Source organism: Anoplophora glabripennis, unplaced genomic scaffold (assembly GCF_000390285.2).
Source record: "Anoplophora glabripennis isolate ALB-LARVAE unplaced genomic scaffold, Agla_2.0 scaffold1129, whole genome shotgun sequence".
In the NCBI taxonomy this organism is placed as follows: Eukaryota; Metazoa; Arthropoda; class Insecta; order Coleoptera; family Cerambycidae; genus Anoplophora; species Anoplophora glabripennis.
This window is the reverse complement of record NW_019417345.1, coordinates 33,195-45,397: the sequence shown is the minus strand read 5'-3', so window position 1 is coordinate 45,397 and position 12,203 is coordinate 33,195. Positions and strand designations below refer to the sequence as shown.

The following is a 12,203-nucleotide window of genomic DNA, read 5'->3' as shown; positions in this document are numbered from 1 at the left end:
TTATAGCCGTCATTTACACTAAATGTACTGGGACATCCGGGCTAATTTTTCGAAAAATACCTTCGGTATTCCGAGTACTTACCAGGTCTAAGATTACAATACTTTTCTTCATTGGCAACCTACTTTAAAACGTGTTTAAAGTTTTTCATGCAAGCGAGAAATTCAATAAAATCGTACGGGTGGTGGTGGTGGGGGAAGCAGAGGGCGCGGCCTCTTCGGCCTGCTCGAAATTGAATCGGCTATAACTATGTAACCAATTGACCAATCGTTCTGTTTTTTTTTAAAGAAGCGTCTTTCCAAGAACTTTTGAAACCTGCTTTAAAAAATTTGATTTGATTGAATATTCACAAAGTTCTAATTGTTTATAAGTACAAAAATTCGACAAATGTTTAAACAAGCGCCACAGCTCTCCTAATTGACAAATTCGAATTTTTCAACAAAAGTTTGAAAGCTTGAGAGCCCTTCTATATGTGATTAATTTTCAAGTATTTAAGGGCCTTGGTTTTTACTGTGCAAAATTTTGAAAATTTGCAATTTTTTTTTCAAAATCTGAATTGCAAAATTATTATGCAAAATCTATCGAACCGATTTTGATGAAATTTGTTGTGATAATTCTACATAACATGAAGTTTTTTTGAGCCAAATATAAAGGTCCTATACCCAATTTAAATACCCTAAAGAAAATTGTATTGTAAAGTATTGTTTTTTAACCCCATTTTTGCGATTTTTTCGATTTTTACCATAAATGATTCATTCGATTTGTAACTTGACGTGTTCTGTAAAAAATTTAACCGCAAACATTTTTTACCTCTTCCATTTTCGCCTAAAATCAACTCTTGAAAAGATACATAATTAAATAGGAAGAAAAATATGACATTTTTCGAATTTTGTGCCGCCAAAAGTTAAGCCCACGTTTTTTTTATGCGCATAGAAAAATTTTTATTTCTAGTTATATTTGGAAGCCAAAAAGCCAAAAATCTCCGTGGATATACGATTCACCCAAATATGGCTTTTTGAAACAGATACCGTCTGAACTATTATAGTTTCATGGAAAAATTGATTTTTCGGAAGGGTGCTTCTGGATTCTGTCGATAAACTTTAAAATGAACCTCAACAAAAATTTTGGAGTAGGCTGCTGCCAAGCAATGTTAATTTGACGTTTTAAATGTTATTTTGCGAATTGTTGCATAAATTAACCATTAGATAAAACGTTCAAATTAATAATAAAAATAAGTTTAATACTTAATGCCGTCCATATTTTCGAAACATGTAATATGCTGATATGGTCTTTGTATACCTATGGTTTTTGTGATGGAAATGCCACGACGGCTCGCCGTGAATATGCAGTAAGATTTCCTCATCGCAGACTACCAGCAAAGGAAACATTTTCAACGACATTCAGTCGTCTCAGACAAACTAGGTCTTTCGGTATTCCAACTTATGCTGATGGACATTTTGCCCCACTTCAGGACGAAGTAAGATCGAATACTATTTTAAACCATTTCGATGAAAATCCATCCACGAGTGTCAGAAGATCTAGCTATGAGCTAGGTATTTCGTCAAGTTCCATTTGGAGGACTCTTCGGGCTGATGGACGCCATGCGTACCATATCCAGCGTGTGCAACATTTATTGCCTCAGGACATACGATGCAGGCGCGTGTTTTGTGACTGGATGTTAAACCAAGCAGAGAATGATGATCAGTTTACGCAAAAAGTAATGTGGACAGATGAGGCAACATTTACTCGAAGGGGAATTTTAAACCAAAGGAACAACCATATTTGGTCCTACGAGAATCCACGGGCGGTAAGGGAACATAGTTTTCAGCATGAATTCCAATGTAACGTATGGTTGGGTGTGTTGGACAACACTATAGTTGGTCCCTACTTCCTTCCGCATCGGTTAAATGCTGACATGTTTACCGAGTTCCTTGAAAATGGTTTTCAAGATCTGTTAGAAGATGTTCCGCTTAATACTCGAATGAACAGTTGGTTTCAACTAGATGGTTGTCCTGCCCATTTTGGTAGAGGTCCTAGGGAGTGGTTAAACATTAATTATCCCAGGAGATGGATTGGTCGTGGAGGACCTGCAGCGTGGCCCGCACGTTCACCGGACTTGACACCGATGGATTATTTCGTTTGGGGTGCTGTTAAACAAAAAGTCTACGAGGTGCCAGTTGATACCCTAGAAGATCTAAGACAGCGAATAGTCCAAGCGTGTCGAGAATTAACTCCAATTCAGTGTCGATCGGCCACTACCTCCATAATTAGAAGATGTCGTGCTTGTCTACAGTCCGGAGGCGCCCATTTTGAACAAAATATTTTTTAAATCATTTCATTTTTGATTCACTTTTCGCTTTGTCTAGGTATAATATTAATTGGTAATTTTTTGGTTGTTTCAATTTACAAATAAATTTTCATGTATTGTTTGCCATCTTATTTTATTTAAAAGTACACAACACAAGTAAATGAAGTGACTACAAACCGCCTGAAAAAATTTAGGAGTATTGCAAGGGTCGTTACGTTGTCGCATTACGACATAGTCACATTAGATGTTAGGTACTTAAATATTTCTATTGTTTTCATCATTTTTTTTTCAAAAAAAAACACCCTATATCTCAAAAACGAAGCATCTCCTAAATAATTTTAATACTATTGGTTAAACCCAAGGGAAGGGGAGACAAAAAGGCTTATTTGACTCACACATACTCGAGACTAAGACCAATTTTAATAGGTACTATATTTTTTTAGGTTTTATGAGGAACGTCTTCCTAAAGTTTATCGACAGAATCCAGAAGCACCCTTCCGAAAAATCAATTTTGCCATGAAACTATAAGAGTTAGAAAAAAAAGTTAATGTACACTTTTTGTCAATAACAAACTGTTCTATCTAAAAGTCCCCTTAACTTCGCCACTGGTTGCTTGCGGGACTTCTACTTCTATAGAAAAATTGTATCTTATAAGAAGATGTGTCATGCCAAATTTGGCTTAAATAGCCTTCTTCATTTAGAAGTTATTTAAAAAATTCGAATTTATTTTTAAATCTTTAACGCCCTAATATTTCGAAAATGAAGCGTCTCAGGAAAAAAAATTTTACTTGATTTATTTCTTATTTTTTTATGAGGAATATCTCCTTAAAGTTTGTCGACTTAATCCTGAAACACCCTGTATATAAAATGTTTTCTTATTTTGAAGTGTTCTATCACTTCTCAGAAGTAATCTGACGTGTCGGGACACCCTGTATATTATGAAATAGGAAGGGCACCATAATGACGTTAGACCATTTACTTACATTGTTTTCTTTCCAAAAGCCTTTAGTAAACCATCAGCAACTAATGCAGGTATCAGATGATATAAAAGAAAATATGCATAAAACTTGTATAAGTTATTTACCATTGCAACTGAGGGATACCAAAATAAATTTGGATACGGTGCGTCCCACATTGTTTTTCGGCCATAATCCATTAATTCTTTGTAGGTCAATGCCGTCTTCTCACCAGCAGCAGTGTTGTATACTGGAATTTCATCCGGGTCACTGAAATGAATTTAAAGGTAACCTTTTAATACTGTTGATTTTAGTCGCTAATTAATGGAGTATATTTGCGTTGGTTAATGTTGCAGCATATGTGAACTGTAATAAAAAAGTAAAGGACTATATGGAAACTCAGGCTACGGTCCGGTTAATGTAGGACTCCGCAACGGTCTGCGAACTGCACATATTAGATTTATTAATCCAGTTGCGAACCACAACTTCCGCGGAAAACATTCTGTACAACGACACGATGCATTTGCAGCATTTTGCTGGCACTCGTCGTGGATTAACAACATATCAACAAGTTCATCCATTAGGCACAACTTTTAATAAAAAATTAAATGAAATACTCAATGATATTTATATCACGCTAAATACAGTGTCCGTACAATATTTGTTGAGATAGAATTCCAAGAAAAGAATAAGCCAATAAAGTTCTGTTATCGGATCTACAGTAACAATTTACGGCGGCGTGCCTTGAAATTTTCCGCGTTATTTTCAGAAGATTAATATACAGGGTGTCCCGGTACAAAAAAAGTATAGATAGATGAGGTCAAAATAATATCAGTTCTTCATATAAATTTTTTTCATACGGGCCTTCGTTAACAAGTTACGGGCCCTCAAATGAGAAAATTAAAAAGTTATTTTTATTTACACTCTCTAAACCATAAACGTCAGCATGATGCAAATTTGGTCATCGATAACATATACGTACAGCTTGTTTTTAACGTTGTAAGTGAAACTTCAGTATGCCCAGAATGCCAGGGACGGACTATGCCCAATGGTTAACAACCCAGAATTTTTGCATAGATGACGATCGCAATCTCCCTGTATCAAAAATAAGTTCCCTGAAGATTTTGCCAACGATAACAACCTCTTGGTTCAACTCGGTAAAATTAACGGTTTAGGAAGTATTTGTGATTTTGTTTTTAATTTTTAATTGGACATAATTACTATATTAGAATCGTACATATTTTTTAAATAAGAGCCTAGAAAATCTTACTGCCTGCTAATGTTATTTTTACTAACAAAATTTGACAAACTCACTTTAGACAACACAATATAGAAAAACAAAATAAGAATAAGTTAAGGTTAAAAAAATAATATAAAAGAAATAAAACTATCAAAATACATATAGTGAATATGTATTTTGATAGTTTTCTTTCTTTTAAATTATTTTTTTNCGTACACTAAACTTTTTTTGTTCTTATTTGTCACCCGATCGGGAACTTTTTCAAAAAAGTTTCAATTTTCACGTACATTACAAGTCAATTATTTAAAAACAAAAAATGGAGGAGGCGCCGCTTGATGTGCACTGTGACATAAAATCACAAATATTTCCTAAACTGTTAATTTTACCGAGACGAACCAAGAGGGTATTATTGTTGGCCAATTATTCATGGAAGTTATTTTTGATACAACATGCAGATTGCGATTGTTATCTATGCAAAAATTCTGGGTGATTAACCATTGGGCATAGTCCGTTCCTGGCATTCTGCCAGGAAAATAAAATAGCAGAAAACAAAAAAAAATAAAAAGTGGATTGTTTACCAAAAAGACAGTTTGTGAATAAATCTATTAAAAATAATTACGTTTATTTAATTAAATTAAAACATATATGACTTAAATTTTTAATACCAGTTTTGTTATTAATACTACTTTTATTCTTTCTAATATTTCTTGAATTAGTTTTTTGTTGTAATTTGGTTCTTTGACTAAAATTTTAGTTTGATCAAAATTAAGTGAATGTTTTTATCTTTCATTTGTTTATTAAGAGCTATTAAACAGTTTTTTGTATATTTATGACCTTTTAATCTGTTTTCTAAATTTTGTGAAGTCGTACCATATTGACCATTGCAATCATTACATGGAATAGAGAATACAACATGAGACAGGAGTTTTACTTTTCAAAGGTATGAATAATTTTTTTAATTGGTTAAACGATGTATGAACGACAGATATATTGTCGGATAAAATAAATTTAAATAAAATATTTTTTTTTCGGATTAAACATTGTATAATTATATGGTAATGAAATATTTGAAAATTAACAAAATTTTAATTAGAGACTACGGTTTCTTTCTTTCTTGATTTATAATAGAAAGTAGAAATTCTTTGTTTAATAATTTTATTAAAAAATTTGGGTGGATAATTATTATTCTGTCATATATTTTTTACTTTATTGATGAGGTCGGTAAATATAACTGGTTAAAGTGCAATGCTCTATTAATTAAACCAATAACAATACTTTTTTATGTTATAGAATGGTGGGAATTAAAATTTAAATATCTACCGAATGAAGTAGGTTTTGTGAACCATTTAGTTAAAATTTTATTATTTATCAATAAAGTTAATTTTGTTATTGTTTTCAATTTCAATAGTAAATTGTAATTTAGAATGAAAATTGTTAAATGCATTAAAAATATTGTCAATTTTATCTTCGGGAAGTGCGACATCAACATATGTTTTGAAAAATAATATATCAAAATAGCACAAAATCAGGAGGGTGATATTAAGGTTAAATTTCAATGGAAAATTGTAATTTAGGATTTGTTAAATGCATTTCAAATATTGTCAATTTTATCTTCGGGAAGTGCGATCATCAACATATCTTTTGAAAAATAATATATCAAAATAGCACAATTCAAAAGGGTGATATAAAGTGGATTTTTGGTAGATACTTGTAAAGGGCATAGGTCATACTAAATTATGGTATACCAACAAATTAAAACATTTTTGCTATTACATTTTGATAACTTGAAACAGCGAAACTTTGTTAACTTAAATGGAACACTCTGTATTTTTTTACTAAGCTTTGTTAGGGTTGCTATTACTACTTTTAGAGATATTTGCAATTTTCTATTTTTTGGACAGTTTTTCTTTTATCAGACCTGTTATCAAATTGGCCATGACCAGAAACATTCCAAAAACAATTGAAATAACATGACATTTGTCAAGTTAATTGTCAAATTATTGTTGTGTCTACAATAGTTTTTACGAAAATTTAAATCAAAATGTCTGGAGATCGTTTAAATTATACTAATGAGGATTATTTTAATTTGTTTGATATTTATGGAAAATCTGACAAACTAATTTCAATAACATGTAGAGAATTTGCTGCTAGATATCCAGAAAAACGAAGAACCATGAAGGCAATTTGTGGATAAAGCTTACGCTTATACTTAATACTTAAAAACTAATACAGAATTAAAAAAATACCTAGGTATTGTTTATGATGAAAATACGGAAATAGCTCTGTAGGTTCCTTTGCTACATTTTCAGTCATAACTCATTACTAGTCTTCTTACTGTATTTCGTGAAGGTCTTCGTTTTTCTGGATGTCGGGCATCAAGTTCTTTACATGTTCTTGAAATTACTTTGTCCATATACATATAAACAAATTAAAATAAACTTCATTAGTATCATTTAAACGATCCCCAGGCATTTTTATTTAAATTTTCGGTAAAAACTATTACAGACACAACAATAATTTGACAACTAACTTGACAAATGTCAAGTTATTTAATTGTTTTTGTTTCTGGTCGTGACCAATTTGATAACAATTATCACAATGTAACGGCAAAAATGAAAAACCTAGTATTAAACGATTTAATATTTTGATATATCATGATCTAGTTTTGCCTATGCCCTTTACAGGTACCAAAAATCCACTTAATATCACTCTCCTGAACAGAGTTACTTTGCATCTGCCAAATTTTTTCTTAAAAAATTAGTATCTCAAAATCTATAACTACTAGATATAGGGAATATTTAATAAAGTGACTTTCTAATTTCAAGTAGAATCCGAAAATATAATAATATATAGGGTGTCCTATTTAAAATAAGAGTTAATTTCGAGTTTTGGTATACCCGGAAGTGCTATAAAGGTCGAAATATTTGGCCCTACTGCCTTTGCTAGTTTGCCAAATTTTCAGATTTATCGGACCAGTACCTTCCGAGATATCGAGAGTGGAGATTCCTGGTGGGACACCTTGTATACTAATCCGCTATTGTCTAATCTAATAAATTTTCGAAATCATCTTCATCAATAGAACTTTCACTATCGGAAGCTGTTATAATCAAGTCTTCTACTACCACATCAACTCGAATTTCGTTTTGCAGGTATGTAATTATGCATTTTTAATTTTGTTAATGTTGTAACTCGACAGACATCCTTCCGTTTTGTGAAAATTATAAATGATGTTTCTAATATCCATTTGTTCCCGTACTGGTATGCTCGTTTTTGTATGAATTTTTTATGACAACTAAATTTTACTTTACCGTCATCATTGTTTAGAGCCTGTAACTCGGCACTTTCTCTTAAGATTCTCCCTATAGTGGCTAAAGACAGTTATGTTCATAAAGGAAAATTTTATTTTCAGTGACATCTTGTCTAATGAATGTTACCTTTACTCTATAGCAGGGGTCGCTCTTTCATAAGTGCTACAGAACCACCGAAATTATAACAGAAATATAATTAATATTTTTATAAAAATTCTGTGAAATGAATAATATAAAATTAATAGTGCATTGATACAAGTTATTAGGCTAATTTCACCTAGTGGTCTCGTAAACTACCCTGTATAGGTACCTCGGCAGTAACACTTTTAATCCGTATAAGTAATACGTATACAGGGTGTCCCATTTTTATTCTGAAAATTTTCAGGAAAAGGTAGGTCTGATAAAATTAAAGGAACTTATAAATTTCTGAACCCTTTCCGAAATACAGGGTGTTGAAGTTTTATTTTTTTTTTCATTTTTTGTTAATATCTCTTAGAGTTATAAATCAATTGTTCTCAAATTTTGTGTGGTGAATGCCACAGTGCACTAGTACTAATACCCAAAATCTCAGCTCGACAGAAAGAGCCAGTGGCGTGCATTTCGCACTTGCCGATAACTTTTATAAAAAGTATGTGTTACGCCACTGACTGATTTTCAAAATAATAAGTAATTTCAATTGTCCGTACATTGTTCTGTCAAAAAGAATTCTTACATTTTCTCCATAATAACCACCGTTACGGAGTAAACCGACATCATTTTATAAAATCATCCATCTTAATTTTAGCAGAATTGTTTTAATCAACAACTGAAGCGCTCACCTTGTTTTAATTTGGCTTCAGTACTCCTTATCTAAAAAATGTTAAATCACATTCCTGGATAATTGACTATTATCTGTGATGTTGATTCCTGAAACTGTACCAGTAGTATAGGTGAACTCTTAAAAAGATCATCAACATGCATATCATTTTAAAAAGGTTCAAAATTTGCATCCTGGAGATGCGCAGAATCGAATGAATTTCTCCTGTTGGTTATTAAATCAAATCGAAAATGATGTTGATTTTGTCTCTAAGGTTCTGTGGACAGACGAAGCGTGTTTCACGAGGCGAGGCGTTGTGAACCATCACAATTTACACTTGTGACAACATGAAAACCCGCATGCTATTAGGCCGTCATCATTTCAAAATGAATTTAGTGTGAATGTTTGGATGGGTTTTATTATTGGAGAACCGGTTGGTGTTGTATTTTTGTCTCAACGTTTAAATTCCGATGGATTTTTAGATTTTCTAGAACATGATCTTCGCGTTGTTTTGGAAAATTTTGGAATAGAGATTGAGTTGAGCGTTTCAGTTGTTGATTGCTACAGTTCTGCTAAAATTAAGATCAGGAATGATTTTATAAAATGTCAGTTTACTTCGTAATGATGCCTATTATGGAGAAAACGTACGAATGCTTTTTGGCAGAACAATGTACAGTGCCGGCCCTTTGAAAGTGGACGACTCTTATAAGCAAATTGTCTATAATTGGCCTTTGTGAAGCTGACTTGAAAATGTGAGGTTCAAATCGGCTGTCATTATGTCAAATTTAATATGTGTCTATCATACTAGTTCTAGTGAGCAAAACAAATCCAAATTAGGTAGCAAATGATTTATTTTTCTAATATTGAAATATGTTATACATTCTAACGGCCATTCATTCGCCGTCAGCGAGATCTAGAAATGAAACAATTTTTGTAGTCAAAAAAAAAACGCGATTCGTAAAGTTAGTATTTTGTCCATGCACCATTTTTGTCTATAACACTGCAATCTACATGGCATTAATAAAATTAATGTTCTTGTTATAATCCTCAGTGATGTTATCCCATGCGTTTTCAATTGCCTCCCAAAGTTCTTCGACGTTAACTGGACGGAAGTTTCTGCCGTAAATTTTTTTCTCCATATATCCCCAGGACTTTGAGGGCCAAGGTAAAACATCGATGTTGTTATCAATGAACCATTCTGACGACAATTATCCTGCTTGAAAAAGAAATTCTGAGGATACAGCATAGTCACAACAAACATCAGGACTTTGGCAGCTTATCCAAGCCCAAACGTTAATGGAGAATCCATCGCTGCGCTGTGTGGGTTTCACATAAAGGCTCCGAAAACCTTATAATCTCTGGTGGGTAGACACGGACTGAAGCATCGGAGCAAGACTGAAAACTTTTTTCGTCCGAAAATATAATATTCACCCAGAAGTTGTCTGGGCTTCCTACACATTGTCTTGCAAACTCTAACCTCTGTTTTTTATCTGGGGAGTCAAAGCAACTATATTTGCGGCCATATAATTCTTCAGTCCCGAATCTTTCACACGCTTCCTTGCAGTTCGCACTGATCCAGGAAAATTCGTTTTAAGGGAAGCCGTTACTGCGATGTCAAAAGGATTTATTCTTAGGTGGTGCTTACTTTTCGACGTCCACCTCCGTGAACATAACGTACGTGACCCTCCGCAATCCATTTTTCCTTGAGTTTAAATATGCTATTCTTGCATACATGTAGATCATCCGCAATGACGCGGATGATCTACATCTACGCGTTAAACGCGGCATCTTGAATGCAAATTACTAATAATGACACTGACATATAAAAACATGTCATAATAAAAAGTAGACCATATCACATTAGAAAAATAAATCGTCCACCTTCAAAGGGCCGGCAGTGTACGGACAATTGAAACTACTTATTAATTTGAAGATCAGTCAGTGGCGTAACACATATTTTTTATAAAAGGTATCGGCAAGAGCAAAATGCACTCCACTGGCCCTTTCTGTTCAGCTGAGATTTTGTGTATTAGTATTAGTGCACTGTGACATTCACCACAAAAAATTTGAGAATAATTGATTTATAACTCTAAGAGATATTAACAAAAAATAAAAAAAAAATCAACTACAACACCCTGTATTTCGGAAAGGGTTCAGATTTCGAAATAAAAAAAGTCCCTTTAATTTTATCGGATCTACCTTTTCCTGAATTTTTTCAGAATAAAAATGGGACACCCTGTATATTTAGAAATTTTAAATAATTCTTCAGCGTTGGGATTTGTTTCTAGATCTTATAAGGAATGATTTCTGAAGAATTATATTTTTTCAATAAAATGTTTAAAATTAATATTAAAGACACTTACTTAGATAATGCCTTTTCGTAGGTAATCAGAATTAACAACTTTGTTAAAATGTCCACTGGAATCCAATCAAAAGTGGAATTTTCTTCTCCATAACATGTTTGTAATACACCTAGAAATATAATATTAAACAGGTGTTAGTATCTTTTAATATGCTTTATTAATAAATATTTGCTTTTATTCAAAATCGATGTAATTTCTCAAAGTATTAACCACCACAGATTGGAAATAATTTGATAAAAAAATATAATATATTTGCTCCGCTATTGTTTTGTTTCATTCAATTCACGTCCATTATTTAGACATACCAATATTTTTTGAAAAATTATTTTCCTTTACAAAAAAAATTGAAATAAGCGAAAACGGTGTTAGTTAATGAAATCCAAACAAATAAAAAAATTTCGTTTGATCAAATCTTGACATTAATCATAGTAATGTTAAATATAATTTTCTATTCACCTTTTCCTCCACCACAGAGCAGACCTACTGGGCCATTGAAGTTTTCAATCCAGCCAGGAATTGGTTCGTCTAAAGACGGAACAACTGCAATTTAAACATCAGTGGTAAAAGTTTCAAGCAACATAACTTTTGTGGTGTTGATAATATAATGTGCGTTCCGAAACACTTTTCAAAAATAGAATTTCTAGTAAGGTATGCGTTAGAAAGGTAGATGCTTCATTGATGTACTGAATTCTGATGCTGCCTTGTAAAAGGGGGATTTGCGCACGGAAAACACGCTCTGAAAACGGTATTTTGCACACGCCGTGTGCTAAACATTTTGCACACGGTTATGTCATCTTTGCACACGCGTCTCCAGATTGTGATTTTTGTTTGATGTTGTCACCCAAATTATGCAATGTTTCAAGTTGGCCGAGTTTCATAGCAACCGTCACGGCTCCTTTATTTTGTTGATTAGATACTTCAAAAATTCTTGAATTCCTGAAGTTTGGGTGTGAAAATGTGTGATTCTGAAGAGATTTTACAGAAAGCAAGCGAAATATGTTCGGAACTGCTGCCCACAAAGTCCAGAAGCAGATATGAAGCTGAGTTAAGCCGATTTATGGACTGGCGACTAGCCAAAAATGTCCAAACTTTCTCAGAAAACGCAGTAATGGTGTATTTTGAAGAACTATCTAAGAAATATAAATCTTCGACGTTGTGGACGATTTTTTCGATGCTCAAGTCAACGTTAAGTGCCAATCACAACATAGATCTTGGAAGCTATAAAAAGTTGCAA

The 12,203-nt window shown here is 32.9% G+C and overlaps 1 protein-coding gene across 1 annotated transcript in view; it reads right to left on the bottom strand.

Annotated features, from left to right (window-relative positions):
• Positions 1 to 12,203, bottom strand: part of LOC108912900 (fatty acyl-CoA reductase wat-like) — a 35,204-nt gene that overhangs the window by 11,828 nt on the left and 11,173 nt on the right. The window contains exons 4-6 of the mRNA XM_018718316.2: positions 11,426 to 11,509; positions 10,970 to 11,078; positions 3,290 to 3,532 (exon numbers count right to left, since the gene is read on the bottom strand). Of these exons, the coding sequence (XP_018573832.2) occupies positions 3,290 to 3,532; positions 10,970 to 11,078; positions 11,426 to 11,509 (436 nt within the window). The remainder of the gene's footprint in view (positions 1 to 3,289; positions 3,533 to 10,969; positions 11,079 to 11,425; positions 11,510 to 12,203) is intronic.